Source organism: Nerophis lumbriciformis, linkage group LG01 (assembly GCF_033978685.3).
Source record: "Nerophis lumbriciformis linkage group LG01, RoL_Nlum_v2.1, whole genome shotgun sequence".
Classification (NCBI taxonomy): domain Eukaryota; kingdom Metazoa; phylum Chordata; class Actinopteri; order Syngnathiformes; family Syngnathidae; genus Nerophis; species Nerophis lumbriciformis.
The window spans coordinates 53,155,566-53,174,039 of NC_084548.2; the positions used below are offsets into that span (position 1 = coordinate 53,155,566).

The 18,474-nt window shown below is 39.0% G+C and overlaps 1 protein-coding gene across 2 annotated transcripts in view; it reads left to right on the forward strand.

Moving 5' to 3' along the window:
• LOC133623331 (dihydropyridine-sensitive L-type skeletal muscle calcium channel subunit alpha-1-like) overlaps positions 1 to 18,474 on the forward strand; it is a 46,820-nt gene that overhangs the window by 3,761 nt on the left and 24,585 nt on the right. For both annotated transcript variants that reach the window (XM_061986539.2, XM_061986548.2), the window contains exons 3-25: positions 2,074 to 2,213; positions 2,290 to 2,423; positions 2,513 to 2,665; positions 4,932 to 5,137; positions 5,227 to 5,330; positions 5,411 to 5,556; positions 8,940 to 9,021; positions 9,088 to 9,248; positions 9,325 to 9,550; positions 11,852 to 12,059; positions 12,156 to 12,276; positions 12,371 to 12,485; positions 12,551 to 12,650; positions 14,025 to 14,094; positions 14,212 to 14,344; positions 14,419 to 14,548; positions 14,977 to 15,036; positions 15,241 to 15,347; positions 15,419 to 15,506; positions 15,583 to 15,690; positions 15,755 to 15,807; positions 15,880 to 16,026; positions 17,661 to 17,862. In XM_061986539.2, coding sequence (XP_061842523.1) covers positions 2,074 to 2,213; positions 2,290 to 2,423; positions 2,513 to 2,665; positions 4,932 to 5,137; positions 5,227 to 5,330; positions 5,411 to 5,556; positions 8,940 to 9,021; positions 9,088 to 9,248; positions 9,325 to 9,550; positions 11,852 to 12,059; positions 12,156 to 12,276; positions 12,371 to 12,485; positions 12,551 to 12,650; positions 14,025 to 14,094; positions 14,212 to 14,344; positions 14,419 to 14,548; positions 14,977 to 15,036; positions 15,241 to 15,347; positions 15,419 to 15,506; positions 15,583 to 15,690; positions 15,755 to 15,807; positions 15,880 to 16,026; positions 17,661 to 17,862 — 2,994 coding nt within the window. The remainder of the gene's footprint in view (positions 1 to 2,073; positions 2,214 to 2,289; positions 2,424 to 2,512; positions 2,666 to 4,931; positions 5,138 to 5,226; positions 5,331 to 5,410; positions 5,557 to 8,939; positions 9,022 to 9,087; positions 9,249 to 9,324; positions 9,551 to 11,851; positions 12,060 to 12,155; positions 12,277 to 12,370; positions 12,486 to 12,550; positions 12,651 to 14,024; positions 14,095 to 14,211; positions 14,345 to 14,418; positions 14,549 to 14,976; positions 15,037 to 15,240; positions 15,348 to 15,418; positions 15,507 to 15,582; positions 15,691 to 15,754; positions 15,808 to 15,879; positions 16,027 to 17,660; positions 17,863 to 18,474) is intronic.

Here is an 18,474-nt window from a genome sequence, read left to right on the forward strand (position 1 = left end):
TAAAGTAGGAATAAAAACACAGTATTATTGATCTTATCCTATTATTACTGTATTATTATATATTTTCTGCAAGGATTGCGTCTGAAGATTTCAGTTGCTCCAGTGAAAGTAAGCATTAACATTATATATTTATATATGTATGTATGTATGTATGTGTGTACTGTACATACACAGTATATGTATATACATTTTTTATAAATATCTATTTTATATATATAATAATAGTAGGAGTATCAACCAGAATATGTTATAAAATAATATACATTTTATTTCAGCCAGCCACAAAAAATTCTCCCCATATTCCTCAACTGATGTACTAGAATGTATTTAAGTGCAAATATCACAGATTACATTAAAACATTGTTTTTCAACCACTGTGCCGTGAAATACAGTATGGTGTGTCGTGGGAGATTATGTAATTTCACCCAGCTGGGTTAAAAGTATTTTTTGCATGCCAGTAATTATAATCCGCAAATAATGTGCCGTTGTTGAGTGTCTGTGCTGTCTTGAGCTTGGCAGAGTAACCGTGTAATACTCTTCCATACCAGTAGATGGCAGCAGGTAGCTAATTGCTTTGTAGATGTCGGGAACGACGACGATGGTTTGTCGTGATCCCAATAAGCAGACGACAGCGGGAGGCAGTGTGCAGGTAAAGCAAAAATAAACAAAAGGCAAGTGCCGCTAAGAAAAGGCATTGAAGCTTAGGGATGGCTATGCAGAACGAAACTAAAACTGAACTGGCTACAAAGTAAACAAAAACAGAATGCTGGACGACAGCAAAGATTTGCAGCGTGTGGAGCAGCGACGGCGTCCACAAAGTACATCCAAACATGAAATGACAATCAACAATGTCCCCACAATGAAGGATAAAAACAACTGAAATATTCTTGATCTCTAAAACAACGTACGGTAGATGCAGGAAATATCGCTCAAAGAAAGGCATGAAACTGCTAAAGGAAAATACCAAAAAAAGAGAAAAAGCCACCAAAATAGGAGCGCAAGACAAGAACTAAAACATTACACACAGGAAAACACCAAAAAAACTCAAAATAAGTGACACCGTGATGGGACAGGTCGTGACAGTACACCTACTTTGAGACAAGAGCTATATTGATGCATGGTTGGTTATGGTTTGAAGTCATATCCAACAATTGCAAGAACAACTTTTTACTGTCAATATCAACTGCTTGTCAGGACTAGGACATTGGCGTGGTTTGTTTTCCCATGGTGCAAAGGATTTGGACCGGACATGGCGTGAAGGTAAATACATATTTAATTTTAACACTCAAAAAAGGAACAAACAAAAGGCGCTCATAGTGGAGGCACAAAACTTAACGCGGGGAACAAAAACGTGGACTATGCATAACTATGAACATGGCAAAACAAAAGACACTAACTGTGGCATAAATAAACACAACTTACTTGCGGAAGCAAAGAGCAGCATGAACGATGGTATTAAGAGTGTCAGGTGTATATCGAGAGTGTGATGTCGCCAGGCTGATTGCCTGGCAACTATACAGGCTTAAATAGTGAAGACATGATTAAAGACAGGTGCGTGAGTCGTGAGGACAGGTGAAAACTAATGGGTTGCTATGGTGACAAAACAAACAAGAGTGCACAATGAGTCCAAACGTGGAACAGGTAAAACTAATGGGTAACCATGGAAACAAGACAAGGGAGTGAAAAAGCAGGAACTAAAAAGAGTCCAAAAACCAAGCATAACATAACTTAAACAAAACATGATCCCAGACATGACACTGCTGAGTTTAATTGTTTTATGTTTTCTGCTGGTGGTGTGCCTCTGGATTTTTTCAATAAAAAAATGGTGCCTTGGCTCAAAAAAGGTTGAAAAACACTGCATTACAAAACATATTTGACTAACTGGCTACCATCTCATGTTTGATTTATATATAGTAGCAACAGTTTGTGTAACAGACTACAGTCTGACCGAATACTAAACGAACATATTAACGTAATCTCTCCAATGTGTAATTTGATAAAAACCTGTTTATATTTTGTAATTGAAACATTTAGAAATATACAAATTTACTGTGCATTTATGTTTTTGTGCAGGAGAGTCTGGAGTACATATTCTTGATAATCTTTACCTTGGAGTGCTTTCTGAAGATTGTGGCATATGGCTTTGTCTTCCATGAAGGCGCATATTTACGGAACTGCTGGAACATATTGGATTTTGTCATCGTCTTCATGGGGTAAGATGAACTATACGTCATGAGGAACCGAACCAGTTTGATAGCAGAGCACTTATGGCTGCTTTTCCTCTTGTAGTTTGGTCACCTTTGCCTTGGACACCATCAATCAGATATCAGGTGTTCCACTGGAGAAAGGAGGAGGTTTTGACATGAAGGCGCTGAGAGCCTTTAGGGTGCTGCGGCCCTTACGTCTTGTCTCTGGAGTCCCCAGTAAGAGCCTGTTCTTTAATCCAACTCCAAGCAACTTTGCCACATTTGATACTATAGGAGAAAAATATGTTTTTTTTGTTTACATTTAGGCCTGCAGGTGGTGATGAATTCTATCCTCAAAGCCATGCTTCCTCTACTGCACATAGCCCTGCTAGTCTTCTTACTGGTCACCATCTATGCCATCATGGGACTGGAGCTCTTCAAGTGCAAGATGCATAAAACATGCTATTACACAGGCACAAGTAAGTATAAACGCATTCATTGAATATTGACCATCCAATTTACCAATTATGTGTTTATTTATTTATCTTTTTGCACACACACACACACATACACACGCACACACACGCACAAGCACACACACACGCGTACACGCGCACACAAACAATTAATATACAATGTTTAGGCGTACAAGGCGTTCCACATCAGTGTCTTGTTGTGAAAAGGATATATATCAGAAGAATGTGTAAAACAATTGAGGACAACTATTGGTACATCATTGTGTATACAGGTATATATATATATATATATATATATATATATATATATATATATATATATATATATATACCCATCCATCCATCCATCTTCTTCCGCTTATCTGAGGTCGGGTCACGGGGGCAGCAGCTTAAGCAGGGAAGCCCAGACTTCCCTCTCCCCAGCCACTTCGTCCAGCTCCTCCCGGGGGATTCCGAGGCTTTCCCAGGCCAGCCGGGAGAGATAGTCTTCCCAGCGTGTCCTGGGTCTTCCCCGTGGCCTCCTACCGGTCGGACGTGCCCGAAACACCTTCCTAGGGAGGCGTTCGGGTGGCATCCTGACCAGAAACTCATTTGTATACTCTAGCCTTTAAATAGCCCCCCTGTTAGACCAGTTGATCTGCCGTTTCTTTTCTTTTCTCCTCTGCTCTCCTTTTCCTTGAGGGGGGGGGGGGGGGGCACAGGTCCGGTGGCCATGGATGAAGTGCTGGCTGTCCAGAGTCCGGACCCGGGGTGGACCGCTCGCCTGTGCATCGGCTGGGAACATCTCTGCGCTGCTGACCCGTCTCCGCTCGGGATGGTGTCCTGCTGGCCCCACTATGGACTGGACTCTTACTAATATGTTGGATCCACTATGGACTGGACTCTCACAATATTATGTCAGACCCACTCGACATCCATTGCTTTCGGTCTCCCCTAGAGGGGGGGGGTTACCCACATATGCGGTCCTCTCCAAGGTTTCTCATAGTCATTCACATTGACGTCCCACTGGGGTGAGTTTTTCCTTGCCCGTATGTGGGCTTTGTACCGAGGATGTCGTTGTGGCTTGTGCAGCCCTTTGAGACACTTGTGATTTAGGGCTATATAAATAAAGATTGATTGATTGATTGATGCCCGAACCACCTCATCTGGCTCCTCTCGATGTGGAGGAGCAGCGGCTTTACTTTGAGCTCCCCCCGAATGACAGAGCTTCTCACTCTATCTCTAAGGGAGAGCCCCGCCACTCGGCGGAGGAAACTCATTTCGGCCGCTTGTACCCGTGATCTTGTCCTTTCGGTCATGACCCAAAGCTCATGTCCATAGGTGAGTATTATACATATATATATATATATATAATATGTGTGTGTATATATGTATGCGTATATATATATATATATATATATATATATATATAATATATGTATGTGTATATATATTATATATAAGTGTAAAAATCAACTTCATGATAACGTGTATGTGTGTGGGTATATATATATATATATGTATGTATGTATATATATATATATATATATGTATATGTTTATATATATATATGTATATGTTTATATATATATATATATATATATATATATATATATATATATATATATATATATGTTTATATACATACAGGTATATATGTATAAAAGTCAACTTCATAACATGTGCATGTATATATATATATATATATATATATATATATATATATATATATATATATAGTCGAGGTTTCTATGGTTTATCCGTTATACAGTGCTCAATACCGGGGTAGAGCGGTAAACTGCCAAAAAGGAGAGAACTTAAAGGGGTGCCTTGACGAACGCCTCCGTTATGTCAATCACAGGTTTAGACTGCAGTGTTCTATGTTTGCAAGGTGAAAATGTCAATGCAAGGATGTGCCAATATGTTTACAGTGTTCCAAGTTCCTCTATACAACAGGAGCACTCATGTGGTTTTAGGAATTTGCCGCAAAAATGTTTGTCTCCTAAATTTAGAACTGAACTCTGGGGCAGGTATGTTGTCGTTCCCGGGCCGAATTTGGCGTCCGGGCTGCTAGTTGAATGACCCTATTTTAAAACAATATTAGGCAGTTTATTTGCTACTCTTGCCAATCAATCAAGATTAGAATGTGATTTTAAAAGAGAGGTATCATCGGCAAATATAAGAGGCAGTACATTCTCACAAACATTTTTTAAATCAGATTAGATTGGATGGATTAGAAATAAGAGGTCCCAAAATGGACCCCTGATGCCTTGTTCTCTTTGGTCCGTAGACATCTATTCAACGGCAGAGGGGGAGATGCCAGCGCCATGTGCTCAGGCTGGTAACGGACGTCGCTGCATCATTAATGGCTCAGAGTGTCGACCTGGCTGGGAAGGTCCTAATAATGGCATCACCCACTTTGATAACATTGGATTCGCCATGCTTACAGTCTATCAGTGTATTACCATGGAGGGATGGACTAAAGTTCTCTACTGGGTTGGTGATGGCTTGTCTTATCTGTTTAACGTGTTACAGCAAATGGGATGTAGCTGTATAACTTTTGTATATTATAATCTGTCTTTTAGATAAATGATGCCATCGGAAATGAATGGCCTTGGGTCTATTTTGTTCCTCTCATTCTTGTGGGCTCCTTCTTTGTGCTCAATCTGGTTCTGGGCGTGCTCAGTGGGTATGGTCACTCAGAAGATACTTATTCTATATCACTCTTCTCGACGTTAACAATTTTTTAAATTATTCTCCCCTGCCAAGAGAGTTTACCAAGGAGCGAGAGAAGGCGAGGTCTCGGGGAGAGTTCCAGAAGTTGAGGGAGCGTCAGCAACTGGATGAGGACCTTCACGGCTACATGGAGTGGATCACTCACGCTGAGGTCTTGGATGCTGATAGAGAGGGCAAAGGTCAGTGTTACAACTTCGGTTACCAGGTGCAAAATTTTCGGAAATTTTCTGTACATTTTAGCTAAGGAACTACGTACATTAGGTACAACTGGTTCTGTGGCCGAGTTCTTAAAGGGGAACTGCACTTTTTTTGGAATTTTGCTTATTGTACGCAGTCATTATGAGAAACAATAAGACAACAGGTTTTTTTTTTTTTCCTTCTAACATGTAAAAATTAGCTCGTTTTAGGTGGCTCGCAATACAGTTAATGGGAGCTATCAATTGTACCTCTAAATCACATTAAAATGCATTAAAAGTCATTATGAGAAACAATAGGACGACAGTTTTTTGTTTTTTTTCCTTCTAACGTAAAAATTAGCTCGTTTGAGGTGGCTCGCAATACAGTTAATGGGAGCAATCAATTGTACCTCTAAATCACATTAAAATGCATAAAAAACGTTCAACAATACTTAATTTACGTTCTGTAACCTGTATAATAACCAAGCTGTAGCAATATTGTTATAAGAGCGAACACTGCGGAACTCTTTTTCTAGCGTAGTAACACATGGCCATGCTACGGTATTAGCCGTAAAAGCTAACTATGGCAAGAGATAATCTAGCTTCTACGTTTGAATAGGACACCAATTTGTGCTGACTGAAAAACATGAACAATCACATTACGGTATCTGTAAAGTATGTATGTATGTAAGTTGTAATAACACTCATGACGTGCTGCGTGTATTATGGTCGATATTAAAGTGTTACTCACACAATGGACATTTGTCCCTTTGGTCCAGCTGGCCGGAGACGTTTCCTGTTGATTTTGGGTAAGCACGCCATTTATGTCGAAAAAGCATGTCTCCAAATTCCACATTTGCAGCTTTGAGTTGCTTTCACCTCACTCTATCGGCTTCGCTCTGCTCCAACGTTTCACCCACTTCTTTGTGCTCGCTTCAATAAGCAGTAGTTCATCCTCAGTATATTTAGCTTAAAAAATATAAGGTAGTGAATCCTAATTTGTCAAAAAATAGTCATCTTTGTTGTCTGTTACCTAGTCTGCCATGATTACAACACACACGCGTGTTTGATTCCCGAAGTAGGAAACAAACTATTGTTGCCAGAGGTCGAAAGTGCGTTTCCATGGAAACAGAAATCAATACGCGGAAGAAATAAGTCCCGGAAATGATTAAAATTATCATCCATCCATCCATCCATCCATTTTCTACGGCTTGTCCCTTTTGGGGTCGCTGGGTGTGCTAAATACGGTAATTATTGAACATATTGCATACTGTTATGGAGGTGTCTGTTACTACATTATATATAGACTTGCACTGTGTATATTAAACGTTGATGGAGGGTTTTAGAGGGCTTTGAAGGCTACAATGGTGACTCCTATTCGCCGCATCTTTCAAGCGTTTTTTATCATCTTTAAAATCCTAAAAAAAAAAGATATGCATGTTCTAGTCTCTCATAATGACTGTGAACGATAGGCAAAATTTTTTGAAAAGTGCAGTTCCCCTTAAACTCAAAACACTTGTATCTCAAATCTTTGTCTCCGATTGAAATCTATGTCTTCGATTGAAAGGAACTGAATCAAAACAGCACCATTTTAACATGTACAATGCTTTTAAAAGAAAAACAAACATTTAAATAAGAATTATTGTATTGCAATATAATGTATTACTTCTAACAACTACAGTTTGAAGTTTTATGAAGTAAATATTTGCCTACAAATCGAAACATGCAAAATGCAAGGCAATTATTTTGCTTGTGTTGCCAGCTATTTAGACAATAATGGCTGAATGTTGACTCGTCTTCAGTGTACATACTGTAGTTGTTTTGTAAAGTAATGTGATAATAATAATGTACAGTATTTAACTTGGAAAGTGGACTTTTATGGTATCTATTTCTTGCTGCTTTTCCATGAAACACAGCATTAGCAGCTTTTCCATATTTTCATGGATACATGTCCTCCGTTTATATATAATTTTAAAGCATTACTATTCAACTGGTGGCCCATGGGCCACATCTGGCCCGCCAAAGCTTTTCATTTGGCCCGCCGAACATCATCCAAATAGTCATGATGAAACCATTAAAACTAGGGTTGATCATGTATGCAGTACTGCCGCCGCACTACAGTGGGAAACAGCGAGGCATATGTGCTACAGTGAAGTAGCAGTGGGGGGAGTAGAAGAAGACTACTCATTCAACCCTGGGAAAAAATCTAAATAAATTGCAAACATCGGACTTTAAACAACGACTGGACAACAAAGTATGAATGTTTTACCCTGAGCAAGTGTTTGAGTCATTGTTTTCTGGCGCACATTTTAAACGACGAACACATTGATCCAGACAAGTAGCAATAATGGTAGAAATCCCCATCGTGTAAGCTTCATCACGAAACTTGATCAAACATTTGTAAGTAGATATAATTTATGCATAAATATATTTACTTTGTTTTGTATGGAAATTGTTGACTTCGTGATGTCTTTTGTATTCGTGGCCATATTGTTTTTTGTCCCAGAGGAACGATCAAACATTGTTTAATACATGCAGTGCTACATTTGATCAGTAGAGGGCAACACCGCTAATAGTGATAAGTCACATACAATGTTTGGTGTGTGAAAGTTGTGTAATTTCTGTATGTGTAAACATTTGTGTTTTTTGTGTGAATATATTAACACTAAATCTTCTATTATATTTGTGTAAAATACACAATAGACATTATTTTATGTAAAATAGACGATGGACGTTTGTTATATTTATTTTATGTTTATATTTTCAGTCTTACAAACCTAAATTAAGGAAAAAGAAGAAACATCAGTCCTCAACAAAAACTGGAGCTTCTTTTTCTTCATACTGTTAACTCGCCGCAAAAGCTGAAAACTAGTAGCGAGGGCAGAACATTGAATGTATTGACAGTGCAGTGTGAAAGCTGATGTGTTTATTTTGTAATTAAGTAAACACAGTCTCAAAGAAATATAACCTGCAGAGGCACTATCTGACAAAACATCCACATTTGGATGTCCAGCCCCTGAGCCCTTGGGCTCTTGAAACTGCAGCCCTCTTCATTATGTAGTTAATTAGCCCTGTTTTAAAGTATTTGGCTGACATTAGACTCATTCTGCTTCGATACAGTGCAGTAACACCTACAGTTTTGGTCTGATCTTGCGAGTTTCACTGTGACATTTGCTATGCCAACTAACTGTAACTCAAGTTTTTGCTTGCAACTTAAAGCATTACAATTAGCTGAGAGACAGCTCTTATATTAAAAACAAGTTGAGGTACTCCTGTATTATTTTAATAAGAAATACCTGGAAATTGAGGAAAATGTCAAACGTAATAAATAGTTTTGTTTCATCATGAGCAATCATGCAAACTAATGAGTGTCATTCTCTTATCAGGTCTCCTACCGTTGACCAGTGGAGATTCTGACACCGACAGCCTTTTCGACATGGAGGGCAAGGGTCGTGTGATTTATTATTAGTGAGTCTGCCACTTTTTGTGCGTGCAGTAGCTTGGCTCCGTAACCAACAGGATTTTTCTGTCAAGTCGCCTAGCTCGTCGTTGGAACCGCTTCATCAGGATGAAGTGTTTAGTTTTTGTAAAAACCAGAGCTTTTTACTGGCTGGTGATGCTTCTCGTCCTCCTCAACACGCTGACCATCGCTACAGAGTACCACCATCAACCGGCTTGGCTCACCTCCCTTCAAGGTTCTGATCATGACTTAGACACTTTACACAAATGCTTCCTCCCAGCTGTATTGATATGCTCCGCTCATCTCAACAGACGTGGCAAGCCGTGTCCTCCTGGTGCTCTTTGTCATTGAGATGTTTGTGAAGATGTACGCTCTGGGTCCCAGGGCGTACTTCATGTCGCTCTTCAACCGTTTTGACTTTTTCGTGGTGATCTGCGGCATACTGGAGATGATCATGTTGTCGGCGGGAGAGGTGACCCCCCTGGGTTTCTCTGTGCTAAGGTGCATTCGGCTTCTGAGGATCCTCAAGGTCACAAAGTGAGTTTTGATACACAAACAAACAAAATATATATTAATGTTACAAAGCATTACAGCTTATCATTGAAATCCCAAGATATGCATTTATGACTGTACAGTCATCCCTCACCACATCATACTTCGAATATTCCAGATTCATCACATAGCAGATTTTTTTTTTAAAGCATATTTTACAACATGTTTGGCGTAAATTAATCATTTTAAACACAAAAAATGTTACATGAACTAAAAATATCAATACTACAGTAGTATTGTCCACTGAAGGAGACCTAACCAATCAAAACGTGCTGTTCAGTTTCGTAGCCACTGATTGGCCCAGCCTCAGGAAGTACTACTATATTAGATTAAAATAGAGTAAAGGTCACTAAAGGGTGTTATTTATTGTCTCGAGGGCTCTCAAAATGCTGACATTTGTATTTAGAAGGCCATTAAACGTGTTTTTATGCTCTCGCTTTGAAAATATTAGATTTATAATTAATGATTCCTACTATGCGGAAACGTGTTTATTGTTTATGTCCGGAACTAATTAACCGCAATAAACGAGGGACGACTGTAATCTGATTGGACAATTAGAAAACTATAATTGCTTTTCGATTACTTACAGAAGAAGTCAAAAATATTAAAAATGGTAACTATTAACCCAAAAAAAGGAACAGGTCTTCAAGTTTTTGAAAGGTGTAAATGCATTTTGGATTTTGTTTTTACTTTTTTTGCTCAAATTTCTCAATAAACTTCAATCCTAAACAAAAATTTCAAACATATAATCCATCCATCCATCCATTTTCTACCGCTTATTTCCTTCGGGGTTGCGGGGGGCGCTGGATACAGCTACAATCAGGCAGAAGGCGGGGTACACCCTGGATAAGTCGCCACCTCATCGCAATAATGTTTTTTTTTTATTAACCCCATACTTACACTAATTTAAAAATGTGTTCAAAGGCCTTCAAAGGGCCCCAAAAAAACATTAAATGTTTGTTTTTTTGGTAGAGGGCTGAAGTTGATTGAGGGTTTTGAAACAGAACTAAAAAACAAATGCACTAAAAAGGCTAAAAAAACCACTTCAAAAGCACACAAAGTAGCACTTAGCACAGGAGCTAACGACAGCGCTGACTGAATGAGCTCCGGAAATCAATAAGCCAGCACACAATGGATGTGCTGAATGGCACAAAATGGCTGCTCTGCAAGGCACGCAACTGTAATAACTCATGTTATGCAAATGTATACTAATTGACAACTGTGACAATTTTGACCCTTCTGCAGGCTTTTTAATCAGATAATGTCACATGTTTAAATGTGTAAAAAAAACTCATGTTTTGCAAATGTATACTAATTGCCAACTGTGACATCATTTGACCAGAAGACCTTCAAAGGGTTTAAAACAGTCGTTCTTTAACCTTGCTGGAGGTACCGAACCCCACCAGTTTCATATGCGCATTCACCGAACCCTTCTTTAGTGAAAAATAAAATGATGTTTCTTTTTCAAATTCAAGACAAACTTATATGTTTTTGGTAACACTTTAGTATGGGGAACATATTCTAAGTAACAAAAACTTAATTTAGAGTTTTTTGGACACTAGGGGAACATATTCTAAGTAATAAAGACTTAATTTAGAGTTATTTGGTTAGGGTTAGGGGTAGAGGGTTCGGGCCAGGGTTAGCGGGTTAGGGTTATAATAAGACCATGCCGAATAAGGCATTAATAAGTACTTAATAATGACTAGTTAAGAGCCAATATGTTACTAATTTGCATGTTAATAAGCAACTAATTAATGGTGAATATGTTCCCCATACTAAAGTGTTACCATGTTTTTTTACTGGTGCACAAAATGAACCGTGCATGAACATCACCTTGTTCAAAGAACAAAACCAACAGTGCATAAACTAAGAGCAAATTACACACCTGCAAATCAGTGTGACTTCTGCTGTTGCCGTACCCGTAATACGCCGATAGGGAGAAGTTTTTATTTACACCATGAGTCGGGTGTGTCTTGACCTCCGCCGAACCCCTGAGCCCGACTCACCGAACCCCTAGGGTTCGATCGAATCCAGGTTAAGAACCACTGGTTTAAAAAAAAACATTTCATATTTGGTATTTTTGTTTAGGGCTGATGTTGATTAAGTGATTTAAACAAAAAAGTATGTATGAATCGACAATGTTTTATGTCCTTTTTAGAAAGAAGGACTTGAATGTCGTGTTTGGGGGTATTGTGGGATAATATTCAAGCAATGGACTATAAAAAGTGAATAGGACTTCAACACATCATCTCTTAACAGTGACATCTTTATCTTTGTCCATTGCAGGTATTGGACCTCTTTGAGTAACCTTGTAGCCTCGCTCCTGAACTCCGTCCGCTCCATCGCCTCCCTGCTTCTTCTCCTCTTCCTCTTCATCGTCATCTTCTCACTGCTGGGCATGCAGGTGTTTGGAGGAAAATTCAACTTTCCCGACAACAGGCCCAGACGGAGCAACTTTGACAACTTCCCTCAGGCCCTCATCAGCGTGTTCCAGGTGAGATGTTTTCTTCAGAGCTCCAACAATAGGACTCACTTTCATAAAATCCATTGGTTGAAGTATGTTTGGATTTACAAGACAACTGTGTCCCAGATCCTTACAGGGGAGGAATGGACCGCCATCATGAACAACGGCATTATGGCCTACGGCGGACCGGTCATGCCTGGCATCCTGGTTTCTATCTTCTTCATCATCCTCTTTGTCTGCGGAAACTGTATCCGATCGTGAAAAAAACCTGCCTATTAAATCCGGGTTAAATGTTGCAATGAATGCCAAGTTTAAGGTTTTCCTGACCTCTGTGCAACTAGACATTCTTCTCAATGTCTTTTTGGCCATCGCTGTGGACAACCTCGCAGAAGCTGAGAGTCTGACCTCAGCTCAGAAAGAGAAAGCAGAGGAGAAGATGAGAAGAAAGCTGATGCGGTAAATGAATGAGCAAAAACATGATGTATGACGATCTGCATTGAATCAACATCTGAACTCTGAAGGTCCAAAATGCCTGATAAGACAGATGAGGAGAGAGAGAGGATGTCCAAGAAACTGGCAGAGCAGAGAGCCAAGATGGAGGGCATTCCAACCACAGCCAAGGTTCAACTACATATCACCCTTTTGCTTTATGTTTTAATAATACAGTCGTACCTCAATTTACGAGCTTAATTGGTTCTGTGCGGATCTTCTAACTTAGAGGAGAACTGCACTTTTTTGGAATCGTTCACAATCATAATGAAAGACAACAAGACAGATTTATTTTTTAATGCATTCTGACTCGTCAATTAAAGTCCGCTTATAACATAGCCAGTGGGAGGTCCTCTATTCCAATAAATAACCATCCAAAAACCGCCAACAATACTCCATTTACATTTCGTGACTGGAATATTAACCAAGAATTAGTAAAATTGTTATTATAAGCGCTAACACAGACAAACTATTTTTAGCGGCGCCTTGATCAGAGAGCGGTAAACAGCTTGTGCTGCTATACTGTATATACATCGTCAGCTCATGAGCTGCTTTCTCGCCTCGAAGCTCGTGAAGATGGTCAACTTTGGCATCCGATTTATAATCCGGAAATGAATCGCGAAAACAAGCTTGGTTCCACCCCCTTATTTCTTTGCAATGATTATGAGTCATTCTTCATCTCGACAGGAATATATCAACATCCTAACAGTTGGCATCCTAATGCTAGAAGATGTTGTACAGTAAGTGATGTTTTATTATTTTTGTTGGCTCTCATGAAGTCTGCAGCGAGTAATAATCAGTGATGTTGTCGAAGAAAAAGCGAACGTTTGTAAAATGTTTGCATCGCTGTACGCTTAAAATAAGCAAACTATGTAAATATTACATGTTATTATGAATGTGCCTGTTACTACATCACATATATACTTACATCATGTATATAAAACCTTAATGGAGGTGTATGGATGTTTTTAAGGGCTTTATAGGCAGAATAGAGCGGCTCCCTTAGGTTCCATTGTAAGAAGACTTTTAATCACATTTACTAGATTAAAAAGCATTAAAAAATATATATATATATATATGTGTTCTTGTCTTACATAAATATTGTGAATGATAGACAAATTAAAGATAAATAAAGTATGGTGACATTCCAAACTTCTAGTAGACAGGCTTTTTTTTCCCACTCATGCACTCCTCATCTGTTTCACCGTAACAAGCATTTGCAAGCACTTTAGCCCGTTAATCGTTTTTCGAATTAAAAATTGATTAATTGTCCAGCCCTAGCGGGGATGCTTGTAACTAAAATGTTTGCTTGAAACTTAAAGATAGGCTCCAGCACCCCCAGCGACCCCAAAAGGGACAAGCGGTAGAAAATGGATGGATGGATGGAACTTAAAGAATAACAATTAGCCTGGAGACAGCTCTTCTCTCAATACACTCTTAAGTTGAGGTACCGGTGTATTCAACCTCACATGTGCATCATCATTTCTCAATATTATGCCTCATCAGCTCAAAATTGATGAGTTTGAGTCCAACGTCAATGAAGTCAAAGATCCCTTCCCCCCTGCAGACTTCCCAGGTAACGTCCTGTATCCTTTCACATCAACATTCCAGAGGAATTCTGTTTTTTGTGCAGTTTATTAACAAGCATTATTACAATCAGAGGGTTTACCTTTTGTTCTTTTTCACCCACTAGGCGACGATGAAGAGGAAGAGCCTGAAATCCCCATCAGCCCTCGGCCCCGACCCATGGCCGACCTGCAGCTAAAGGAGGAAGCTGTTCCGTTGCCTGTAGCCAGCTCATTTTTCATTTTTGGCCCACAAAACAAGTCAGTACACCCAAAAAGTACATCTCTTTGTGTACAATACTTTATTTTCTTACATTCTACTTGTTGGTGCCCAGGTTCCGTAAACTGTGCTACAAGATCATCAACGCCTCCTCATTCACTAATCTAATCCTCCTGTTCATCCTGCTGTCTTCCATCTCCCTGGCAGCCGAGGACCCCATCGATCCCAAATCATATAGAAACAAGGTGTACAAATGTTGATGCTGGCTTGGCTATGGTCAAAATGTGGATTTCAGAAACACAGAAAACTATTTTTTAATCCTTTCTTACACAAATATCTTTCTCCTGTGAATGATCGCGACTTGCTCTTATCTCGAATCTGACTGCAGATTGGTCAGCTGCTGCATGCTGTCAATCATTCTCCCCAGAAAGCCAATCAGTGAGCCTGTGGGCTGTCTAAAAGGAGAAGTTCAGTCAAAGTGGTGGATGGAATTTTCCGCCTGGCACAAGTGTTTAACTTGTCTCTATTCAATATAGTGTTACATTATTTTTGGATGGTAAAAAGTGCAGAAGATGTGTCCCTCCTTTACCCACCCAAATTACGTCCATGTGCGTGCCGTTACCTGTCAAAGGCCAAACAACTTAACTGATCATGTCTGCATCTTGTCCCACAGATCTTGGCCTACGCTGACATTGTCTTCACAACAGTGTTCACCATTGAGATTGTACTGAAGGTAACTGAAACACCACATAAGCATAACTCAGATTTAAATGGGTAGATAGAAGCATGGCTACATGTATGGAACGATGGCTGGAATTATGGATAACTCCATTGTTTTAAATTACGGTAATACAAACAACATTTTTTTTATTATTTTAGCCTTATCAATCTTATTAAACTGTTTCCTGACCTCTTGTGTGACTGATCTAAATAACAGATGACCGTTTATGGAGCGTTCATGCACGAGGGTTCCTTCTGTCGCAACTCCTTCAACATCCTGGATCTGATCGTGGTTGGAGTCTCTCTGCTCTCTATGGGAATGGAGTAAGTTTCCACAGTTTGGTTCCACCACATTGAGTGTATCTAAAGATGTTTCTGGCATTTGTTGCATATAGATCCAGTGCCATTTCTGTGGTGAAGATTCTCAGGGTGCTCAGGGTGCTAAGGCCACTCAGGGCAATCAATAGAGCCAAAGGTTTAAAGGTTTGCACTTATCTGCAATCCTCAAATCACTATTTTCATGTTTTTGTTTCATACTAATTGTTGGATTTATGTGCAGCATGTGGTCCAGTGTGTGTTTGTGGCCATCAAAACCATTGGAAACATTGTTCTGGTCACCATGCTGCTCAATTTCATGTTTGCCTGCATAGGAGTGCAACTTTTCAAGGTTGGTAAACCACACACCTATGACTAAATTGTGAATATTTTTCTTATTTTGATTTTTATCATAGGGGAAATTATATAGCTGCTCTGACCCATCCAAAATAACAGAGGAGGAATGCCAGTAAGTCCAATTAAGACTTACATATATAGAGTTAATTTAAAAACATGTTCATGACCATTATCTTCTTTTAAGGGGATTCTTCTTGAAGCAAATAGAAAATTCTCTGCAGGACACAGTGCTGGCCAAACGAGAATGGCTCAACAATGACTTTAACTTTGACAACGTGCTCTATGGCATGCTGGCTCTCTTCACTGTTTCTACATTTGAAGGCTGGCCAAAGTAAGTTGGGATGTTATATGTATGTGACCAGGGCCGGCCCTAGGCTTTTTGTGGACCTAAACAAGATTCTGTCTGTGGCCCCATATTACCCGTTAAACACTCCGAAAGCTAGAGCTAACTGCAGCCGAATGAGTATTGTAATACAATCGTTTCTCGCCACATCTTGCTTCAAAGTTTTCCGCTTGTGAAGGTGACTATGTGGGTGTTATTTCATGTGTAGAGGGTTTACTTAAAGGGGAACTGCACTTTTTGGGGCATTTCGCCTATCGTTCCCAATCCTTATGAGAGACTAAAAGACAAAAGGTTTTCTGTTTTTTTGCATTTCGGCATGTAAAAATCAGCTTGTTCTCGGTGGCTAGCAATGCAGCTTATGGAAGCAATCAATGCTACCTCTAAAACCCTTTAAAAATGCATTTAAAGACTGCCAACAATACTTCATTTACATTCCGTAACCTATATAATAACCAAGCTGTAGCGACATTGTTATTGTAAGAGCGAACACGGAGGAACCTTTTTCCGGCGGAGTAACACATTGGCATGCTACGTTAAGCGAGCTACGGCAACACCCGAATCACGTTTGAGTTTGTAATGCACAGTACAGTGTGATTGGACACCAATCTGTACTGACTGAAAACATGAACATATTACAGTGTCTGTAAAGTATTATCCCACATTTCATGTTTTGTTTGTACACAGCGAGCTCAACAGTGTGTATAGAGTCGTAATAACACGCATGACAAGCGCTGCATGTATGATGTTTAATAATAAAGTGACTCACTCGATGAACAGTTGGGGTCCAGCTGGCCATGGACATTTTTTCTGCTTTGTCTTGGGTAAGCACTCCATTTATGTCAAAATAGCTTAATTCAAAGTTCCACATTTATAGCGTCAAAGTCACGTCAATCTCACTCTATCGGCTTCAGTCTGCTCCACATTTCACCCTTCCTTCGTGCTGGCTTCTATAACCTCAATATATTCAGCTTCAAAAAGATAAGGTTGTGAATCCTCATTTGTCCGAAAATCTTCGTTGTCTGTTACCAATTCTGCCGTGATTAGAAAACACTTCTGTTTGTTCCTGGAGGTAGGAAAATAAAAATATTAGCCATATCGTCTATTTAGCAATATCAATTTCTAATTATATAGCTTCTGGATGACTTAAGAGGTTGATTAAAGCAAATTAAATTCATGCGTTTGTGTGTCTGCTGGCGTTTTTGTACTGATATATGTTTTATAATGTACTGTGTATGAAAAAAACGTCTTTTACTATGCATTTTCTTACGTCTGGAACTTTCCAACAGACGCTCGCAGTTAATGCCAGTATCTCCCAAGGTGCACCTTAGCGCATTAAAAAAGTAGGTTCCATAATAGCTCGCACTGCAAAAAAAATGGTAAATGTTTGTTGCATATTTCAAAACATAGCAAAACATCACAGGGAGGATCGCATGATAATGTGTATCCTCGGTAAATGGGTGTCTCCATTGTAAATGTCATGTAATACACGCAAACCCCTCATTTAAATAAGGCGGTCTGCACCAGTTATCAATAGAGTGTTTTCCAGGGTCCGGCCCTGTTTGTGATGGTGACAATGTTGTGGCCTTAGTTTGATGATCTCAACAACACAATCTTGTTCCCAGACTCTTGTATCGAGCTATAGATTCAGACGAAGAAGACATGGGGCCGGTCTTCAACAACCGTGTGGACGTTTCCATCTTCTTCATCATCTACATTATACTCATCGCCTTCTTTATGATGAACATCTTTGTTGGCTTTGTCATCGTCACCTTCCAGGAGCAGGGCGAGCAGGAGTACAAGGACTGTGAGCTGGACAAGAACCAGGTGCACAAAAGTGTGGCCATTTTGTGTGATGTTAGTTATTGTATACATCAATAACCCATTACTCATTTTCCTGGTGGTGTGTTAATGGTGCGCACTTTTATTTTTCATGGCATAGTGGATGGGTTTGATTTCTGGCCAGGATATCTGGTGTAAAAACTAAGCTTAAAACCATTCATGTGATTTTACATCTGAGGAGACCCCCAACAGGGAAATTACTCTACATCTTGACTTGATTTAATATATATACAGTTTATATATATATATATATATATATATATATATTACATATATATACACAGTATATATGTATATTACATATATATACACAGTATATATGTATATTACATATATATATATATATATATATATTTATATATATATATATATATATGTGTGTGTGTGTATATATATATATATATATATATATATATATGTGTGTGTATATGTGTGTATATATATATATATATATATATATCCATCCATCCATCCATCCATTTTGGGGTCGCGGGGGGTGTTGGAGCCTATCATATATCATATATCATACATATATATATATATATATATATATATATATATATATATATATATATATATATATATATATATTTTATT